Source organism: Nerophis lumbriciformis, linkage group LG27, assembly GCF_033978685.3.
Source record: "Nerophis lumbriciformis linkage group LG27, RoL_Nlum_v2.1, whole genome shotgun sequence".
Lineage (NCBI taxonomy): Eukaryota > Metazoa > Chordata > Actinopteri > Syngnathiformes > Syngnathidae > Nerophis > Nerophis lumbriciformis.
Window position 1 is genome coordinate 23479717 of NC_084574.2, and position 23608 is coordinate 23503324.

The 23608-nt window shown below is 38.3% G+C and overlaps 1 protein-coding gene across 1 annotated transcript in view; it reads right to left on the minus strand.

Annotated features, from left to right (window-relative positions):
• stx3a (syntaxin 3a) overlaps positions 1-23608 on the minus strand; it is a 49728-nt gene that overhangs the window by 19307 nt on the left and 6813 nt on the right. Inside the window, exons 2-7 of the mRNA XM_061988355.1 lie at positions 7106-7180; positions 6746-6845; positions 5263-5337; positions 3501-3571; positions 1579-1687; positions 1174-1247 (exon numbers count right to left, since the gene is read on the minus strand). Coding sequence (XP_061844339.1) covers positions 1174-1247; positions 1579-1687; positions 3501-3571; positions 5263-5337; positions 6746-6845; positions 7106-7180 — 504 coding nt within the window. The remainder of the gene's footprint in view (positions 1-1173; positions 1248-1578; positions 1688-3500; positions 3572-5262; positions 5338-6745; positions 6846-7105; positions 7181-23608) is intronic.

The window sequence follows — 23608 nt, forward strand, 5'->3', positions numbered from 1 at the left end:
GCTCGACGCCTCAATCATTGGTATGTTTTTATCTACAAAACCATTCTGGGTATCACTCCTTCTTATCTGTCTTGTCTTTTAACAAAGAAACAAGGAAGTCACAATCTTCGTTCAATGAATGTTCTGCAATTTGTCGTCCCCAAAGTAAGAACTGAACTGGGCAAGAAAGCATTTAGGTTTTCAGCACCGAAGGTTTGGAATAACCTACAATCGAATATTAAACTTCAAACCCTTGTTACATTGAATTTAAAGCTTCTGTGAAAGGATTGCAGTCTACCTTGTCTGTATGCACATGTGTTATGTGAGCAAGTTTTAATGTTGTAAATGTGATGTTTTATGTGTTGTTTACTGTTTTTTAATGTAACCTTGCTGCTGCCCTCTTGGCCAGGTCTCCCTTGGAAAAGAGATCCTTGATCTCAATGGGATTTTTACCTGGTTAAATAAAGGCTAAAAATATTGACAGGTGAATTGGCGCAGCATCTACTGTAATGCAGTCACTACCGGATCAACATGGGAAAGAGAGAGCTTAGCCGGAAGGAAAAGCTCGCAATTTACCGGTCAATCTACGTTTCTACTCTGATGTATTGTCACAAGTGCCTCTGGGTAGTGATCAAAAAGCAATATCACAGGAAATAGCGGCCAAAATGAGTTTCTTTTATATTGGGGCTGGAATAATCCTAAGAGAAAGATTGAGGAGAGCCTCTAGAGAAGACTGTTAAGGTGACTCTGTCTAGTCATGATGTCTGTCCGGTGAGGTTTTCAGGAGAGTGCAGCACATTACAGCAGGGTGTTTAGATGCTCGCAAGCTTGGTAGCAGACATAGTGTAGGGGAACATATGTGCGATGTTGATAGATGTAACAAAACCGAGCGATTGTAACATCCAAGAAAGTAACATGAAAATCCGGAGAAATACCAAAAACTGAAAGAAAGAGCTAGATAAATTGTGGCGTTTGAGGGCTACAGCGGTGCCAATAGTGATCGGGGTACTGAGGAGGGTAGTAACCCACAAACTGGGTGGATAGGTCCATAAGATACCAGGAACAACATCTGATACCTCTGTCCAGAAGAGTGCAATACAAAGAACAGCGAAGATAGAACTAGAAGGAGATATTGCCCCAATGGGCAATTATTATTTATTTTAATTGTGTACCTATAAATATTAGTAGTCCTACCCCAGCAGAGAAGACACTGGAGTTTCCTCCCTCGAGCATCTCTTCTAGTTCCTCATCAGTAGTCGCTTTGCCAGCTATAATCAACAAAATATACAAAACAATCTCATAAAAACACGCAGAGAGGATTACTTACAATGTTTGTTTGTTTGTTTGTTTGTTCACTAACAACACAATAATAGAACATTTAATCATTCATCTGACTTCATGTTAAACGTCATGATAGTGTGACATGGACTTATCTGATATGTAATGCCAGTAACTATTTAATTCTGAGATTAAATGAAAGTATTGAACATGTACAGTACAGTTGCACTCGGAGTTATTACATTTCAAAACGATTGCAAGTTCATCAGTTTTACAATGAGGGTTGAATAGTAATAGTAGTACTTAAGCAAAAGGACTCACTGATTTCCAGCTGTCGGGCAATCCGTCCTTTACTCTTGTCTCTGAAGTCGACTTGTGCCTCGTTGTATTTTGTCATCACCTCTACAAATTTCTTGGCCAGGATGGCATGCTGGGGAAACAACATTTGCAGGTTGTTATCATTAAAAATCATCCTTGTTGTGTAGCTGCACACCGAAAAGTTAAACAAGTCCAAATATGCTATGAACAGTCAGTCATTGTTATGTAGGTTTATTGTACAAAACCCAAAACCAGTGAAGTTGGCACGTTGTGTAAATGGTAAATAAAAACAGAATACAATGATTTGCAAATCCTTTTCATCCTATATTCAATTAAATAAACTGCAAAGACAAGATATTTAATGTTCCAACTGAGAAACATTTTTTTTTGTGCAAATAATCATTAACTTAGAATTTAATGGCAGCAACACATTGCAAAAAAATTGGCACAGGGGCATTTTTACCATTGTGTTACATGGCCTTTCCTTTTACCAACACTCAGTAAACGTTTGGGAACTGAGGAGACCAATTTTTGAAGCTTTTCAGAAGGAATTCTTTCCCATTCTTGCTTGATGTACAGCTTAAGTTGTTCAACAGTCCGGGGTCTCCGTTGTTGTATTTTAGGCTTCATAATGAGCCACACATTTTCAATGGGAGACAGGTCTGGACTACAGGCAGGCCAGTCTAGTACCCACACTCTTTTACTATGAAGCCACACTGTTGTAACACGTGCAGAATGTGGCTTGGCATTGCCTTGCTAAAATAAGCAGGGGCGTCCATGAAAAAAACGTTGCTTGGATGGCAACATATGTTGCTCCAAAACCTGTATGTACCTTTCAGCATTAATGGTTACCCATGCCTTGGGCACTAATACACCCCCATAGCATCACAAATGCTGGCTTTTGAAATTTGCGCCTATATCAGTCGGGATGGTTTGCTTCCTCTTTGGTCCGGAGGACACGACGTCCAACGTTTCCAAAAACAATTTGAAATGTGGACTCGTCAGACCACAGAACACTTTTTCACTTTGCATCAATCCATCTGAGATGAGCTCGGGCCCAGCGAAGCCGGCAGAGTTTCTGGGTGTTGTTGATAAATGGCTTTCGCTTTACATAGTAGAGTTTTAACTTGCACTTACAGATGTAGCGACCAACTGTAGTTACTAACAGTGGTTTTCTGAAGTGTTCCTGAGCCCATGTGGTGATATCCTTTACACACTCATGTCGCTTTTTGATGCAGTACCGCCTGAGGGATCGAAGGTCACGAGCATTCAATGTTGGTTTTCGGCTTAGCCGTTTACTTTACGTGCAGTGATTTCTCCAGATTCTCTGAATCTTTTGATGATATTACGGACCGTAGATGGTGAAATCCCTAAATTCCTTGCAATACCTTGTTGAGAAATGTTGTTCTTAAACTGTTGGACAATTTGCTCACGCATTTGTTCACAAAGTGGTGACCCTCGCCCCATCCTTGTTAGTGAATGACTGAGCATTTCATGGAAACTGCTTTTATACCCAATCATGGCACCCAAGTGTTCCCAATTAGCCTGTTCACCTGTGGGATGTTCCAAATAACTGTTTGATGAGCATTCCTCAACTTTCTCAGTCTTTTTTGCCACTTGTACCAGCTTGTTTGAAACGTGTTGCAGGCATCAAATTCCAAATGAGCTAATATTTGCAAAAAATAACAAAGTTTACCAGTTCGACAATTAAATATCTTGTCTTTTCAGCCTATTCAATTGAATATAAGTTGAAAAAGATTTGCAAATCATTATATTCTGTTTTTATTTACCATTTACACAAAGTGCCAACTTCACTGGTTTGGGGTTTGTATATTTTTCATATGATACATGGCTTCAGTTTAAATGTCTAAAGGGGAATGTAAAAAAACAAATAGTTTAGGTTTTAGTCCTTTGTTGTATCTCACCTGTGATTTTTTTATCCTGAGGTCAGCTGAGGCTCTCTCATCCGTGTTTGTCTCAAGCTGGTGTTCAATGCCTGATGGAAAATGTGTGCATATATGAGCGCACACACACACACAATCAAACAGACATGTGATCGTGTTTTTCATTTCCACAAACATGGAAAAAAATAAAGGGTGAAACGGTACATGCATTTGCAATATGATATTTCATTACTACAGTACTGAGGCGTACTGATTTCCCACACAGTACAAATTAAAAGTAAGAGACAAGAAGTGTTTTTTGTGTCACACATCTACTCAATAATCAGTACAATGCAGTCCAACCCTTCCTGTAGCAAGAATTACGGTTAGTGATAAATCCAAGAAAAATTCAGCGCATAAAAACCCTGTTTAGGCACACTTGGCTTTCCATTTCCCATTCCTTATTCACCTTTTGCACTCTTTTAATTCAATATAGTAATGCTGTCTGAGGCAGAGCGAATCGGTGGCCACGATACTGAACAACGTGATCTGATTGGTTTGGTCTCAGCAAATGGCCAATACAATAGTAATATTGATTTATTTTTTTAATTTTTTGGGGCCATTGTTATGCTTGAAAATGCTTAATTTAGGAACAATGAATTGTAGAATTTTGCTATAAAAAATAGAATAAAGTTTTCATATGTGAATATATATATGAGTAAAGAAAAAATAAAATAAATGCAAAACATAAAACTGATTGGCTTTTGTGTAGGAAAATCCCTACAAGTTTCCCTGCTCTTCAGGGGAGTTTATTCCTAATAATAACAATAAAAAATAATAATTAGGAATAAACATCCCTGAAGAGCAGGGAAACATGTGAATCAGGCTTGTCGGGATTAAATCCTCCATGTATATTTTCCTGACCTAATGACTATGCATATATATATATATATATATATATATATATATATATATATATATATATATATATATATATATATATATATATACGATAGGGCAGGAAAAATCACAGAGGCTATATCATCCCTACAAGCCTTTCCCTGCTCGTCAGGGGATTTTATAAAATCTCATCGAGAGAAGGCCAAGAGTGTGCAAAGCAGTAATCAGAGCAAAGGGTGGCTATTTTGAAAAAACTAGAATATAAAACATGTTTTCAGTTATTCCATCTTTTTTTGTTAAGTACATAACTCCAGTGATAATCTACAATGTGAATAGTCATGAAAATAAAGAAAACGCCTTGAATGAGGAGGTGTGTCCAAACTTTTGGCCTGCACTGTGTGTGTGTAAATATATATATATGTATATATATATATATATGTATATATATATATATATATATATATATATATATGTATATATATATATATATATATACAGGAAAATATACATGGAGGCTATTTAATCCCGACAAGCCTGATTCACATGTTTCCCTGCTCTTCAGGGATGTTTATTCCTAATTATTATTATTTTTTATTATTATTATTAGGAATAAACTCCCGTGAAAAGCAGGGAAGCAGGCTTGTAGGGATTTTCCTACGCAAAAACCAATCAGTTATATGTTTTGCATTGTGCTCCCTTTGTTTTCTCGCAATTAACCAAATTGTGACCTTAAACCTAGGCACAAATTGTGTCATACTTATGGTGTGTCATGCTTAATGGATCTTTTTTTTTTAACCACAAAATTAGTATCTTGTGTAAGCCATTCTTTGTTTTTTTTGTTTTCAAATATGTTTTTTTTAGCCGAAAGAAAATAAATGACACAGTACACGTTATAATTACTCACTTTTAAGTTTGTTTCTTGCATTGTTGGCTGACTTCTTAATGGTGTTGGTGACTGCTTCCAGGTCGTCCTGAGTTTCTGCGAAAATTAGTATGTCATAAAACAGAATAGGCAAAGTAGACAGTTCACTAAATTATCTCATTCATAAACTGAAATTGGGACTTTGAGCATGTGCGTGCGTGCATGCATAATTGTGTAAAAGGTTGTGGCAAAAAAAGAATATAGTATTTGAGATTAAAGTGTGATGCATCACTTACATCATTACAATCGTTTCAAAATATTTAAATACACTATATCTTAACGTTATCAAAAAAAGACCATTTGGACCCGATCAAATATGCAGTTTTGCTTAACTACTAATAGTGACAGTGTGATCAGTCTTCCTCATGTCCTCCATCAAACAACTAAAATCAGCGAGCAATTTAAATATCTCGATTGTTTTCATACGTTTGTCATTATCTGTGTGTATTTGTTCATATGAACTTTTTCATCCTCACTGTTAAATATACAAGACGTTTAACCCTTAAGATAACCAATTTTAAGTCAAACGATGGTGGATATTAATGCATCAAAATTAGGGTGGTCCCAAAAAGAAGGGTTTTTTCTAATTGACTGTGTGTCGGTTTTAAAAGTGCTCCCCCTCTTGTCAACATATGAAATAACACGTGTGTGTAAAAATGTGAAGTGCTCCCCTTCTGGCCAACATGTGTAATAACAAGTGTGTGTAAGAAATCGAAATGCGCCCCCTTGGCCAAAATGTATTAAAAAATAAAATAAAAATGTATATAGAGACATACTGTAATAACTTGAAGTAAATAATGAAGATTCAAAACCAATTAAAAATAAAAAATAAAAATAAATTCACTAAAAGCAGTCTTTTTCTCACAATGTGTCGACTTTTTTCTTATAAAATTGGGAACAAGTTCTCATATTCTTTCTGTTACTATAATATTGCAATATTTTCTCGTAAAAGTATTACTTTTTTATGTAAAATTATTACTTTTTTATGTAAAATTATTACTTTTTAATGCAAAATGGTGACATATGTCATATAAAATGCTGACCTTTATCACAATATGGCCAATTTTTGTGTTCTTGTAAAATTGTGACATTTTTTGAGTAAAATTATGACTTTTGTCATCATTTTGCCAAGTAAAATTGCGATTATTATTATAACATTGCCAACATTTTAAAGTTTTCTTATAAAATTGTGACTTTTGTCAAGTAGAATTATGACTCTTTCATAAAATGTTAAGCTTTTCTTGCATAATTGCGACTGTTATTGAGTAAAATTACAACTTTTATCATAATATTGCACAAATGTTCAGTTTTTCTTAGGGTGGTCCTAAAGAGGTAGGCATTTTTCGGATGTCTCAAGAAGGTAACAAATACGAGAGGGTGTGTGTGTGTGTGTGTGTGTGTGTGTGTGTGTGTGTGTGTGTGTGTGTGTGTGTGTGTGTGTGTGTTTGTGTGTGTGTGTAATTACTCTGGTCAGATGTGGGGGCGGACAAGATTGTGGAGTAGAGCTTTTTGATTTCTGTTATACTCTCATCAATCTTATCAATACTGGAGCGGATGTCCTCGATCTAAAACACAAACAAACACAGTGAGTCATTAAATAAAATAATAATGATAATAATATATATATATATATATATATATATATATATATATATATATATATATATATATATATATATATATATATATATATATATATATATATATACATATATATATATATATATATATATATATATATATATATATATATATATATATATATATATATATTTGTTTAATTATTTTTCAAAATAAGATTGAGTGATTACAAAACACATCCAACCTGGGCAAAGAAATCATCCATGAAAGATTCATTTTCCATAGGAATCTCAATATCATCACCCCCAGCATCACTGGTCTGTTCAAACAACACACAAACACATTAAGAATCAAGTTAGCGCTTCAACGAAAAATATTTCAAACTGTAACAGATTTACATTAGGAATATGCAGGTATAATCTTGGGCACTGGCAAAAACACCCCTCAGTGTCCAGATGTCAGTATATTTTCAGTTTATTTATTTATACAGCACATTTAAAAACAACCCCAGTTGGCCGATTTGCTTTGAAGAAACAATTTGAAACAAAAAAAAGGGCACAAAGTGTCACATTTACATTCTAACACAGAAGGATGAATAAAATACAACAGTAAATTAAAGCTGCAAGCAGCGATGAACGGGACCGACTTTGACGGCACATAAAATCCAAACCGGAGCAGTAATTAAAACTCTTTGGTCAACTTTTAATCAGAAGGGTTCAATCTCTCTGCTGTGCTAGTTTGAAGCCGACATGACAAACACGCCCAGAGGAGATAATGTTTGAAAAAAGGTGACCGGTTTTTACAAAACTTGTGTTTTGAAGGGGGAATTGCAAACTTTCTGTTGATTTTTGCTGGGGGTTGTCAATTTATGAAATGTAGGTCTAAGTGAGACCTACATAGAGGTTTTTGTTTCATGTCTCTATGACATTCCTACTGGAAGTTACAGGCAGTTTTGACTGTGTTTTCTTCCTAGGAGCAGTTTTGTCTGTGTTTTCTTCCTAGGTGGCGCTAGAGCGCAATTTTAAGTTTTGGGGTTTGGTTTTTTATTAGGTTGCAATTTTCACCAGTCTTGATGTGTGTGTCCAGTTTGGTGAGTTTTAAAGCATGTTAAGGGGGTCAAATTACAGCTCAAACAGGCAAAAGTGACCATTTTTACAAAACTTTTTTTTTGAAGGTCAAATTGCCAACTTTCTGTTGATTTTTGCTGAAGAATGTTAGTGTATGAAATCTAGATCTAAGTGAGACCTACATAGAGATTTTTGTTTCATGTCTCTACGACATTCCTACTGGAAGTTATAGGCAGTTTTGTCTGTGTTTTTTCTAGGGGGCGCTAGAGCGCAATTTTGAGTTTTGGTGTTTAGTTTTTTCATTAGATGGCAATTTTCGCCAATCCTGGTGTGTGTGTCCAATTTGGTGAGTTTTGAAGCATGTTAAGGGGGTCAAATTACAGCTCAAAGAGGTGGCCGGTATAATAATAATAAAACCTTACAATTACAACAGGGTCCTCTGTCCCAAAGGGACATTGCGGTCCCTAAATATACCTTAAAAGAAGTGCAAAATATATCACTTACACTACTAAAATGTAATAGATAAATAAAAAATGTATAAAACAAGACATTTTAAAATACGACCAGGATAGCCTGCCTAACTGAATTTGAACGCCAGGGAGAAAAATATGTTTTTAACCTAGATTTAAATTGGCTCAGAGACTGGGAGGATCTAATGCAGTGGTGCCAAAGTCAAGTCATATTTGATTAGTATTAGAATCGGCCCGCAGGCCACAGCCGCCTGCTGCTGTTTTGCATGCACCAATACTCCATTCCCCACAATGCAACAGTAGCCCGCGAACTCACTGCAGCGCCGCAAGTGGGCCTCGGCTTAATTATTCATCAGCATTCAGGGCAAATGTCAACTTTCAGCAACTCCCCTCCCCAATAATGGCTAAACGGAAGGTGGACAGTGAGAAGAGGGGGTTTCAAGCCAGGTGGGAGGCAGAGTACATGTTCACGGAGGTAAAAGGCCAACCTGTGTGGAGAAAGTGTGGCTGTAATGAAAGAATATAATCTAAGAAGGCACTATGAAACATCTAAAAAACACTAAGACAAGAATATGGACACGGAACAAAGGCTACAGAAGGTGGACGAATTAAAACGAGGTCTTCAGTCCCGGCAGGCTCTGTTCGCAAAAGCCACATCACAAAGCCATGGTGTCGTTTTCATAACTGACACCATGTTTAATTATAATTGTAATATTTGAATGATGATAAATGAATGTGTTGTGGCAGTATGCAGATTTCACCAATGCGACGGTTTGTGGAAATAATCGGTTGCTTTTTCAAACATTTTGGATGAACTGCCAACGAATCAGCTTTTTCATTTAAAGCGATAAAGGAATGGAATGACCTCACAACAAACTTGAAAGGTCTAACAGATTACTCTTCATTCACAACTGAAGTTAAAAAGTGGCTTTGGAGCAATCAATGCTGCTCACACGGTCACTAAGGTGGGCACTATGTTTGACACATCAACTTAATGTGTATTATATTTATCCATGAGAGCATTTTTGTTGTAAATTGTGAGGTGTGTCTGTTAAAATCATGGTTGTTTTTACAAATGATGACAGATGTGAACAAGAGCATGTATTGTCTTTGTGTGATGACTAGTTATGCGAATATAGTTGTACACGTTGGCTCCAATGACACTAGAATGAGACAGTCAGAGATTACAAAGAGAAACATAGCCAGGACTTGTGATCTCGCTAGAAAGATGTCCAGGCATCGAGTAATTGTCTCTGGCCCCCTGCCTGCGAGAGGCAATGATGAGAGATATAGCAGATTAGTCTCGCTTAACAAGTGGCTGGCTAGCTTCTGTAGACAACAGGGACTAACGTTTATTGATAATTGGCCCTCTTTCTGGGGCAAACCAGGCTTGCTGATGAGGGACGGCCTTCACCCTAACCAGGAAGGCGCCATCATCCTGTCTAAGAATATAGACTACTGTTTAAGTCACATTTGACTAACTACACTAGAGCAAGCCCGGTCACAGGCAATTACAGAGCCTGCTAGTCCGGGTGAGGAGTCAGTTAAGCTAGAACTAGCCAGCACCAGGCTGGATAATTCCTGTACGCATAGCAATTTTCTTAGAATAACACACAACTCACATAATGTGTTTTCTGTTGTGAATGTGTCCGGGGTAGATATGCATTCTACTGAGGTGGCAAATCATGATGCGTTCAGTCGATCGCAGCATCAAGCAAACAATCTGAAAATTCCCGTCGTATCAATTCCTAGATATGGTCGAAACTATTTAAAGTGCACTACGTATAATAAACGCAACATTATTAATATTTCTACTACGGATAATTTAAACAAAAACTCGTCAAAACAGCCCAATACTTATAATATGGGCTTTTTAAACATAAGATCATTGTCTCCCAAAACGTTATTAGTTAATGAGGTCATTAGAGACAACAATCTTAACGTCATTGGTCTTAGCGAAACCTGGCTCAAACCAGACAAATTTTTTGCGCTAAATGAGGCATCTCCTCCTAACTATACGAATGCGCATATTGCCCGTCCTCTTAAAAGGGGTGGGGGGGTCGCACTAATATACAATGAAAACTTTAACCTTACCCCTAACCTAAATAATAAATACAAATCGTTTGAGGTGCTTACTATGAGGTCTGTCGCACCGCTGCCTCTCGATATGGCTGTTATCTACCGCCCCCCAGGGCCCTACTCGGACTTTATTAATGAATTCTCAGAGTTCGTTGCTGATCTAGTGACGCACGCAGACAATATAATCATAATGGGGGACTTTAATATCCATATGAATACCCCATCGGACCCTCAGTGCGTGGCGCTCCAGACTATAATTGATAGCTGTGGTCTTACACGAATAATAAATGAACCTACGCATCGCAACGGCAATACGATAGATCTAGTGCTGGTCAGGGGTGTCACCACCTCCAAAGTTATGGTACTCCCGTATACTAAAGTAATGTCCGATCATTACCTTATAAAATTCGAAGTTCTGACTCATTGTCAACAAACTAATAATAATAATAACTGCTATAGCAGCCGCAACATTAATGCCGCCACAACGATGACTCTTGCTGACCTACTGCCTTCGGTAATGGCACCATTCCCAAATTATGTCGGCTCTATTGATAACCTCACTAACAACTTTGACAATGCCCTGCGCAAAACCATTGATAGTATAGCACCGCTAAAACAAAAAAGGGCCCCTAAAAGGCGCACCCCATGGTTTACAGAGGAAACCAGAGCTCATAAATTATCATGTAGAAAGTTGGAACGCAAATGGCGCGCGACCAAGCTTGAGGTTTTCCATCAAGCATGGAGTGATAGTTTAATATCGTATAAACGCATGCTTACCTTAGCTAAAGCTAAATATTACTCAAATCTCATCCGCCTCAACAAAAACGACCCTAAATTTTTGTTTAGTACAGTAGCATCGCTAACCCAACAAGGGACTCCTCCCAATAGCTCCACCCACTCGGCAGATGACTTTATGAATTTCTTTAATAAGAAAATTGAACTCATTAGAAAGGAGATTAAAGACAACGCATCCCAGCTACAACTGGGTTCTATGAACACAGATACAACTGTATCTACGACGGATACTGCAATACAAAATAGTCTCTCTCTTTTTGATGAAATAACATTAGAGGAACTATTACAGCGTGTAAGTGGGATAAAACAAACAACATGTTTACTTGACCCACTTCCTGGGAAACTTATCAAGGAGCTTTTTGTATTATTAGGTCCATCAGTGCTAAATATTATAAACTTATCACTTTCCTCTGGCACTGTTCCCCTAGCATTCAAGAAAGCGGTTATTCATCCTCTGCTCAAAAGACCTAACCTTGATCCTGACCTCATGGTAAACTACCGACCGGTGTCCCACCTTCCCTTTATTTCGAAAATCCTCGAAAAAATTGTCGCACAGCAGCTAAATGAACACTTAGTGTCTAACAATCTCTGTGAACCTTTTCAATCCGGTTTCAGCGCAAATCACTCTACGGAGACAGCCCTCGCAAAAATGACTAATGATCTACTGCTAACGATGGATTCTGATGCGTCATCTATGTTGCTGCTTCTTGATCTTAGCGCTGCTTTCGATACCGTCGATCATAATATTTTATTAGAGCGTATTAAAACACGTATTGGTATGTCAGACTTAGCTTTGTCGTGGTTTAACTCTTATCTTACTGACAGGATGCAATGCGTCTCCCATAATAATGTGACCTCGGACTATGTTAAGGTAACGTGCGGAGTTCCTCAGGGTTCGGTTCTTGGCCCTGCACTCTTTAGTATTTACATGCTGCCGCTAGGCGACATCATACGCAAATACGGTGTTAGCTTTCATTGTTATGCTGATGACACCCAACTCTACATGCCCCTAAAGCTGACCAACACGCCGGATTGTAGTCAGCTGGAGGCGTGTCTTAATGAAATTAAACAATGGATGTCCGCTAACTTCTTGCAACTCAACGCCAAGAAAACGGAAATGCTGATTATCGGTCCTGCTAAACACCGACATTTATTTAATAATACCACCTTAACATTTGACAACCAAACAATTACACAAGGCGAATCAGTAAAGAATCTGGGTATTATCTTCGACCCAACTCTCTCGTTTGAATCACACATTAAGAGTGTTACTAAAACGGCCTTCTTTCATCTCCGTAATATCGCTAAAATTCGTTCTATTTTATCCACTAGCGACGCTGAGATCATTATTCATGCGTTCGTTACGTCTCGTCTCGACTACTGTAACGTATTATTTTCGGGTCTCCCTATGTCTAGCATTAAAAAATTACAGTTGGTACAAAATGCGGCTGCTAGACTTTTGACAAGAACAAGAAAGTTTGATCATATTACGCCTATACTGGCTCACCTGCACTGGCTTCCTGTGCACTTAAGATGTGACTTTAAGGTTTTACTACTTACGTATAAAATACTACACGGTCTAGCTCCGTCCTATCTTGTCGATTGCATTGTACCATAGAAATCTGCGTTCAAAGAACTCCGGCTTATTAGTGATTCCCAGAGCCCCAAAAAAGTCTGCGGGCTATAGAGCGTTTTCTATTCGGGCTCCAGTACTATGGAATGCCCTCCCGGTAACAATTAGAGATGCTACCTCAGTAGAAGCATTTAAGTCCCATCTTAAAACTCATTTGTATACTCTAGCCTTTAAATAGCCCCCCTGTTAGACCAGTTGATCTGCCGTTGCTTTTCTTTTCTCCTCTGCTCCCCTTTTCCTTGAGGGGGGGGGGGGGGGCACAGGTCCGGTGGCCATGGATGAAGTGCTGGCTGTCCAGAGTCGGGACCCGGGGTGGACCGCTCGCCTGTGCATCGGCTGGGAACATCTCTGCGCTGCTGACCCGTCTCCGCTCGGGATGGTGTCCTGCTGGCCCCACTATGGACTGGACTCTTACTATTATGTTGGATCCACTATGGACTGGACTCTCACAATATTATGTCAGACCCACTCGACATCCATTGCTTTCGGTCTCCCCTAGAGGGGGGGGGGGTTACCCACATATGCGGTCCTCTCCAAGGTTTCTCATAGTCATTCACATCGACGTCCCACTGGGGTGAGTTTTTCCTTGCCCGTATGTGGGCTTTGTACCGAGGATGTCGTTGTGGCTTGTGCAGCCCTTTGAGACACTTGTGATTTAGGGCTATATAAATAAAGATTGATTTATTGATTGATGTAAATGAGGTGTGGTTGTATTGTATAATAAGTATGTGTCAATGAAAGGGCATTTTATGACTTGGGACAAGCGGTAGAAAATGGATGGATGGATGACTTTTCTTAATTTGATTACATGCTATAGTATGATTTTATTGTCATAATTTTATTGCATGATTTTTGTATCCCTTTAATTTAGGTAGCCAGGGACTGCAGATGGAAATAAGCTATTTAGCTATAATCTGGTACAGAACATATCTGTCTTTGAGCTTAATGTTTCTGTGCATTGTCCCTTCAAATAAAGACTAAACTAAACTAAACTAAAACGTTAGAATGCTAAACAGGAAGTGCTTAAAGTTTAATGGCTTTGTAAAAACACTGAGACAAAGTCTAAGTTCATTGTGTTCTTACTGGTGTTTTTGAAACTGCACCAATGTTGACAAGAGGATTCGTTGTAGTATGTACATTTTCAAAATGTACTTGTTCTATTTTTGGCCAAAGTTAGACAAAGAAAATACAAACCCCGTTTCCATGAGTTGGGAAATTGTGTTAGATGTAAATATAAACGGAATACAATGATTTGCAAATCCTTTTCAACCCATATTCAGTTAAATATGCTACAAAGACAACATATTTGATGTTCAAACTCATAAACTTTATTTGTTTTTGCAAATAATAATTAACTTAGGATTTCATGGCTGCAACACGTGACAAAGTAGTTGGGAAAGGGCATGTTCACCACTGTGTTACATCACCTTTTCTTTTAACAACACTCAATAAACGATTGGGAACTGAGGAAACTAATTGTTGAAGCTTTGAAAGTGGAATTCTTTCCCATTCTTGTTTTACGTAGAGCTTCAGTTGTTCAACAGTCCGGGGTCTCCGCTGTCGTATTTTACGCTTCATAATGCGGCACACATTTTCGATGGGAGACCGGTCTGGACTGCAGGCGAGCCAGGAAGCTACCTGTACTCTTTTTTTACAAAGCCATGCTGTTGTAACATGCGCTGAATGTGGCTTGGCATTGTCTTGCTGAAATAAGCAGGGGCGTCCATGAAAAAGACGGCGCTTAGATGGCAGCATATGTTGTTCCAAAACCTGTATGTACCTTTCAGCATTAATGGTGCCTTCACAGATGTGTAAGTTACCCATGTCTTGGGCACTAATGCACCCCCATACCATCATAGATGCTGGCTTTTGAACTTTGCATCGATAACAGTCTGGATGGTTTGCTTCCCCTTTGGTCCGGATGACACGATGTCGAATATTTCCAAAAACAATTTGAAATGTAGACTCGTCATACCACAGAACACTTTTCCACTTTGCATCAGTCCATCTTAGATGATCTCGGGCCCAGAGAAGCCAGCGGCGTTTCTGGATGTTGTTGATAAATGGCTTTCGCTTTGCATAGTAAAGTTTTAACTTGCACTTACAGATGTAGCGACCAACTGTATTTAGTGACAGTGGTTTTCTGAAGTGTTCCTGAGCCAATGTGGTGATATCCTTTAGAGATTGATGTCGGTTTTTGATACAGTGCCGTCTGAGGGATCGAAGGTCACGGTCATTCAATGTTGGTTTCCGGTCATGCCGCTTACGTGCAGTGATTTCTCCAGATTATCTGAACCTTTTGATGATATTATGGACCGTAGATGTTGAAATCCCTACATTTCTTGCAATTGCACTTTGAGAAACGTTGTTCTTAAACTGTTTGACTATTTGCTCACGCATTTGTTGACAAAGTGGTGACCCTCACCCCATCCTTGTTTGTGAATGACTGAGCATTTCATGGAATCTACTTTTATACCCAATCATGGCACCCACCTGTTCCCAATTTGCCTGTTCACCTGTGGGATGTTCCAAATAAGTGTTTGATGAGCATTCCTCAACTTTATCAGTATTTATTGCCACCTTTCCCAACTTCTTTGTCACGTGTTGCTGGCATCAAATTCTAAAGTTAATGATTATTTGCAAAAAAAAAAATGTTTATCAGTTTGAACATCAAATATGTTGTCTTTGTAGCATATTCAACTGAATATGGGTTGAAAATGATTTGCAAATCATTGTATTCCGTTTATATTTACAACTAACACAATTTCCCAACTCATATGAAAACGGGGTTTGTAATCTAAAGTTGTCTTTATTTTTAAGTTATTATGCCATGGTTTTCCTTCACGCGGCCCTTGAGCTAAAATGAGTTTGACACCCCTGATCTAATGAATAGTGGAAGGTTGTCTGGGACCTGCCACTGAGAAGGCGCTATCTCCTCTGGTTTTGAGTCTGGTTTTAGAGACAGCCAGGAGGAACTGGTCTGAAGACTTCAGGGTCCTGCTGGGAGAATAAGGCTGCAGCAGATCAATAGATAGGGCGGGGCTACTTGGTGTAAGCGTTTAAAAACAAGCACAATTTTAAAATGAACTCTAAAAGTAACTGGGAGCCAATGGAGGGAGGCCAGTACGGGGGTAATGTGCTCACGTCATTTGGTTTTGGTTAAAAGACGAGCAGCAGAATTCTGCAAGCGCTGCAGCCGTTGGAGAAAGCCCTGATCCAGGCCTACGTACAAATAATTACAGTAGTTCAGGCCTGACGTGACACGCTTGCCTTATGATACTTTTTAGTTTTTGTTCCACCCACAGTTGTTGTTTTTGTTTTTTTTTGTACTTCCTCTCCAGATTTGCTTGGGCTTGTTGCATAGGACTAGACGTCAGTCCAAAGACTCTAAACTACCTGTACTCCGCTCTCGCAAGCACTGAAGGCTAGGGATGATGCTCGAAACCGGTTTTCCCGGTTGTTCGATAAGAAAAGAACCGAGTCCTCGGACTCGAATCCCTTTTTGAGAACCGGTACTCGTTATCGAGACCACTATAGTAAAGAAAAAGAGTTGGTTCTTTATTCGAAACCCTGGGAACCCTAACCCTAACCCCCGGACAAGAAATGCCCCGTGTGAGTCAGGCTAAATCGTTGTGTCCCTATATTGATTACAGAGGTCGTAATGACATTCCAGTCTAGAAAAGGTACCCACGTCTGCTGATGGACTTCTCCCAACTTCATTTAGCTACTATATTTACAAAACTTGACCGAGGCAATGCTTATCAGGGAGGACGATGAATGAATAACTCAAATATGTCAATAGGTAATTTTCAGTTCCTAGTCATGGCTTTCGGCCTTACCAATATTCCTGCTGTCTTCCACAACCTTATTCATGATGTCATCCTGCATATGATCAACCACTTTGTTTTTATGGTCTACTTGCTTATAAGCTCAGCCACAGGTATGTCACCATTCAGTATTGCTGACGTTTTTTGGTATTTTTCTGTTTAACTTAAAATGATTCAATCTCTGTATAAATGACATTTGTAAAGTTACAAAAGATTTAAGGTTAGTATTATTTGCGGACAATACAACTGTGTTTTGTTCAGGAGAGAATACACAGAAGATAATACAAATAATAACAGAAGAAATGAACAAATTAAAAAGATGGTTTGAAAAAAACAGACTATCGTTGAATCTCGGTAAAACTAAAATAATGCTATTTGGTGACAGTAGAAGGGAAAGTCAAACACAAATACAAATAGACGGAATCGAAATTGAAAGAGTAAATGAAACCAAATTTCTAGATATAATGATTGATGATAAATTGAACTGGAAATCTCATGTAAAAAATATACAACATAAAGTAGCAAGAAACACGTCAATAATGAATAAAACAAAACATGTTCTAAACCAAAAATCACTTCATATTCTCTACTGCTCACTAGTGTTACCATATCTGAGTTATTGTGTAGAAATATGGGGAAACAACTACAAAAGTACACTTCATTCAGTAACTGTGTTACAAAAAAGATCAGTTAGAACAATACATAATGTTGGATATAGAGAACATCAAACCCTTTATTTATTGAATCAAAAATACTAAAATTCCAAGACATAGTGAATTTGCAAACAGCTAAAATTATACACAAAGCAAATTATCACCTACTACCCAAGAATATACAACAATTCTTCTCAAAAAAAGAGGAGAAATATAATCTTAGAGAAAAATGTAATTTAAAACATTTGTACGCACGTACAACACTTAAGACCTTCAGTATATCAGTATGTGGAATTAAATCATGGAATGGATTAAGCAAAGCAATCGAACAATGTACTAATATGATCCACTTCAAGAAACTCTTCAAACTTAAAGGTTTTTACAAAGTACAAAGAAGAAGAACGATGATAAACATTCTGAATCTCTTTCATCCATCTATTCGTTCATTTTTTTCAAAATAATCTTACTCATCTCACCATGTGAAATGTAACTTACTTCACCAAGTATTATTTATTTATTTATTTATTTTTATTGTGATTACTTATGGAGTATATTGTGAATAAATTGAGAACAGGAAGTGAACAAAAGTTTTAGCAACTGCTATGTAAAGGAAAAGGGGTAGGATTAAATAAGCTCTGCTTCTTCCTACTCCTTTTCGAACATGTTGAAAAGAGAAACTGGAAATTGTGATGTATCATGTTGTATGCATGCATGTTCCAAATAAACTCACACTCAACTCAACTCAACTCTTGATGATTATTTAGGTCTATTACAATATGACAAGTTTATCATTCTTAAGGTAGGTTTATTGTAACAGTCCGAAAGTAAAACTAGATTCAATTACACTAACTTTAAATAAAGTTGAATTGGTTTATGATTGCGTAAAATAAGTATTCAATCCCCTAACATACTTGCAAGCATTCTGACCCCACAAACTGGTTGTGAGTAATTAAGCATACAAATTAGTCCTGTCATATTAGGAAAGTACAGTATTACCTAAATTTGCAAGCTCAATTGGTTCTTGAACCGAGCTCGTAACTCAAAACACTCGTATCTCAAATCAGCGCTGACCATTGAAATCATTTGATCAGTTATTGGCCCTCCAAAAACAAGCACGATTTTAACATGTTATATGCTTTTTAAAAAGAAAAAAACAAACTTATAGATAAGAAATATTGTTTGAAAACATTACAATAAAATTGTATAGTAGACTGCCTGGCAAAAGAGATTTTTAATCTCAAGAGGACTTTCCTGGGTAAATAATAGTTTTTAAAAAAGTGTGTGAAGTGAATTAATTAACTTATATTATGTTCTACACATGGTGAATGTTTATATCACCTTGAAGAAAGCAAACCACCATGTTTAAGTAAATAGTGGTATTTCAGTTTGAGCACATAATAAGCTGAGGCCCCTTGGTTTGACATTCGCAGGTGAATTGGATCACGTCTCGTAGGGAAGAGGCCCTAATTAGGACTTCGGAATGCAAAAGTGATAACCATATCCTTGAGAAAAGACTACCTGTCTAGCTCAACGCCAACATTTGAGTTATGACTTAAAGCAGTTGTTTTCCAGTCACTACACACAAACATCTCCTTACATGGTCAGGTTGTGCTGTCCTGACTTAAGCACACACCCAGACAGAGAACGAAGGAATAAAAGACTGGTGGTATGGCTTCTCCAGGAAGGAGTCCTTCATTTTTTGACCTAGGTTCCTCCAGGAACTGCAGACCTGTTTAATGACGCTCGCTTGTAATAAAGCAACTTTTTGTTCAGCAAAGCATCTCCGACGTGTCTTTTGATCCAGCCGCACTGCCGTGACATCCTTCTGTCCGGACGAGGATGATAAGACTAGAAATACACTTCATATGTACTACAAACGACTACAGTAGTTTTATGAAATAATGTCATGACATTGTTCGGCGTTTATATTGTGAGCAGACTTTTCTTACGGGCTGCTTCTTTGTAGTGTACTAATTGGAACTAGGAAATTGTTAGAGATGTCCGATAATGACTTTTTGCCGATATCCGATATTCCGATATTGTCCAACTCTTTAATTACCGATACCGATATCAACCGATACCGATATCAACCGATATATACAGTCGTGGAATTAACACATTATTATGCCTAATTTGGACAACCAGGTATGGTGAAGATAAGGTACTTTAAAAAAAATAAAAAAAAAATAAGATAAATAAATTAAAAACATTTTCTTGAATAAAAAAGAAAGTAAAACAATATAAAAACAGTTACATAGAAACTAGTAATTAATGAAAATGAGTAAAATTAACTGTCAAAGGTTAGTACTATTAGTGGACCAGCAGCACGCACAATCATGTGTGCTTACGGACTGTATCCCTGCAGACTGTATTGATATATATTGATATATAATGTAGGAACCAGAATATTAATAACAGAAAGAAACAACTCTTTTGTGTGAATGAATGTGAATGAGTGTGTAAATGGGGGAGGGAGGTTTTTTGGGTTGGTGCACTAATTGTAAGTGTATCTTGTGTTTTTTATGTTGATTTAATAAAAAATAAATAAAAATAAAAAACCGATACCGATAATAAAAAAAACGATACCGATCATTTCCGATATTACATTTTAACGCATTTATCGGCCGATAATATCGGCCTGCCGATATTATCGGACATCTCTAGAAATTGTTGTTTAAGTTGCACATGGACGTCTTTGAGTGACGGACCAGAGAGGTCAGAGCAGGCAGCAAGTTGTGCCCGTGCACCAAGAGAAATGCTGACCGCCCAGGCCACCGAGCTAGGAGACAGAACAAACCGAAACACACCAAACAGCATCCTCCGCACACCTCCATGGATAAATGTGACCCAAATCAGCAGTGCCGTGGGGCTAACTCGCTGGATCCGCCAACCAATAGGACATGTTTGTTTCTCTCCACTTCTTCCCCTCCACACTAACTTGGTGGTTGGTGGGCCGGATTGTGTCAATCTCGGCTGTGGTCAAATATTACTTCAGCTGGTGGCGAAGATGCTCATCAAATTATACTAGCAAGTTAAAACATGAGAAAAAGCAGAGAAACCGCTCATATCAATTAAAAAAACGTGTAAGTTAAAGTACTCGTAAATTGAGGTACCACTGTACTGCTAATCTTAACTCATTATCTAGATCAGTGGTTCTTAACCTGGGTTCGATCGAACCCTAGGGGTTCGGTGAGTCGGGCTCAGGGGTTCGGCGGAGGTCAAGACACACCCGACTCATCGTTTAAATAAAAACTTCTCCCTATTTGCGTATTACAGATACGGCAACAGCAGAAGTCAGACTGATTTACAGGTGTGTCATTTGTTGTGAGTTTATGCACTGTGTTGGTTTTATTCTTTGAACAAGGTGTTCATGGACGGTTCATTTTGTGCACCAGTAAAAAAACATGGTAACACTTTAGTATGGGGAACATATTCACCATTAATTAGTTGCTTATTAACATGCAAATTAGTAACCTATTGGCTCTTAACTAGTCATTATTAAGTACTTATTAATGCCTTATTCGGCATGGTCTTATTATAACCCTAACCCTCTAACCCTGGCCCTAACCCTCTAACCCTAACCCTAACCAAATAACTCTAAATTAAGTCTTTGTTTCTTAGAATATGTTCCCCTTGTGTCCAAAAAACTCTAAATTAAGTCTTTGTTACTTAGAATATGTTCCCCATACTCAAGTGTTACCAAAAACATATAACTTTGTCTTGAATTTAAAAAAAATATATATATATATATTTTTTTTCACTAAAGAAGGGTTCGGTGAATGCGCATATGAAACTGGTGGGGTTCAGTACCTCCAACAAGGTTAAGAACCACTGATCTAGATCAAAGACACCTGTCACAGAAACATTCTCTTCTATTCAAACCTATCCACTAACATGGGCAAGACCAATGAATGAATGAAGCCTCGCTTGGCCACTATGTGACCATCTGGGATATCCAGGTCAGCCGGGGACGGCCACGTGGTGGCTGATGCGTGCATGCCATGAAAGCCTGTTTGGTTGGAACTCCGTCATCCATTCTTGCGACATGGCCGAGGAATCGGACCCATCCCCTCTGTATTTTGGTGGAAATAGCAGTACAGACAACCTGCTTTTTCGTTAACTGCATCATTTGTGACATGATGGAACTACCAGATACGAAGGATGTTCTCTAGGCAGGGCCTGTGAAATGCATCAAGGCGGCGAGTAGTCTCTGTGGAAAGAGTCTAAGTCTCAGATCCGTACAGGCAAGACCAAAGAGCTGTCAAAGTTTGCCGTTGTAAATTGACATCCTGCAGAGTCCATAAGGTACCCCTGCTCAAGAATATACAGTCGTGGTCATAAGTTTACATACACTTGTAAAGAACATAATGTCATGGCTGTATTGAGTTTACATTCATTTCTACAACTCTTATTTTTGTGTGATAGAGTGATTGGAGCACATACCGTACTTGTTGGTCACAAAAAACATTCATGAAGTTTGGTTCTTTTAGAATTTATTATGGGTCTACTGAAAATGTGAGCAAATCTGCTGGGTCAAAAGTATACATACAGCAATGTTAATATTTGCTTACATGTCCCTTGGCAAGTTTCACTGCAATAAGGCGCTTTTGGTAGCCATCCACAAGCTTCTGCTTGAATTTTTGACCATTCCTCTTGACAAAATTGGTGCAGTTCAGCTAAATTTGTTGGTTTTCTGACATGGACTTGTTTCTTCAGCATTGTCCACACGTTTAAGTCAGAACTTTGGGAAGGCCATTCTAAAACCTTAATTCTAGCTTGATATAGCCATTCCTTTACCACATTTGACGTGTGTTTGGGGTCATTGTCCTGTTGGAACACCCAACTGCGCCCAAGACCCAACCTCCGGGCTGATGGTTTTAGGTTGTCCTGAAGAATTTGGAGGTAATCCTCCTTTTGCATTGTCCCATTTACTCTCTGTAAAGCACCAGTTCCACTGGCAGCAAAACAGGCCCAGAGCATAATACTACCACCACCATGCTTGACGGTAGACATGGTGTTCCTGGGATTAAAGGCCTCACCTTTTCTCCTCCAAACATATTGCTGGGTATTGTGGCCAAACATTTTTGTTTCATCTGACATCCCATGGACAAAGATAAGACCTTCAGGAGGAAAGTTCTGTGGTCAGCTGATTTGGTCACATTTTCAGTAGACCCATAATAAATTAATAAAAGAACCAAACTTCATGAATGTTTTTTGTGATCAACAAGTATGTACTCCAATCACTCTATCACAAAAAAATAAGAGTTGTAGAAATTATTGGAAACTCAAGACAGCCATGACATTATGTTCTTTTCAAGTGTATGTGTCACGGCCAGGGCGCATTCCAATGCGCCCACATCTGTTCGTCCTGACGAGCGCACGTCGGGAGACGCCCACGGCCGCCTATTTTCAAAGCTTTAAAGAGACCAGCCTAGGACAACACATTCAATTGCGCAGCCAAGTTGATCTGAAAACCTTACGGAAGTGCTGTGTTCTGCAATATGTCCCTCGCCCCCACCCTCCAGAACGAATACACATGTCTATTGTTCTCCTTAGCTAGAGGCAGGATGTGATAACAACTAAAAGGGAGTATTGCTACTCCCTGCATTCCGAGCTCAAGGTAGTCCGCAGTGTACCCTCGGTAATGAGATGGAGAAAAAATAGAAAGAGCACAAAGAGAAAACACTAGTTATTTCCTACATGACTATAGATAGAAATAACTCTTAAATATGGATATATGTAGATATCTATCTTTGTCACCAACTACAAGAAACATCTGACCTCCGTGCTTGACAAGGGTTTCTCCACCAAATTTCTAAATCACTTTTTGTATTGGAATTAGGGCTGTCAAGGTTAACGCATGTTATTAATCCCCCCAAAATGTTGCATTAATCATGTTTAAATGCAGGTTAATTTGCAATTTGTTGGCTGTCCACATTGTACAAAAAATGGATCAGCACTGTCATCTGAAAATACCAATAAACTTGTTGACCTTAGCCAGGGGTCGGCAACCCAAAACGTTGAAAGAGCCATATTGGACCAAAAATACAAAAAACAATTCTGTCAGGTGCTGCAAAAAATGAAAAGCCGTGTATAAGTGTTATAATGAAGGCAACACATGACGTAATTGTCTATATTAGCTATAAAAGCCTACTATCAAAATGACTATGTGTCGCAGACTGAAGCAAATCTTCGTTGACACAAATGTTGAAATGTAATATTT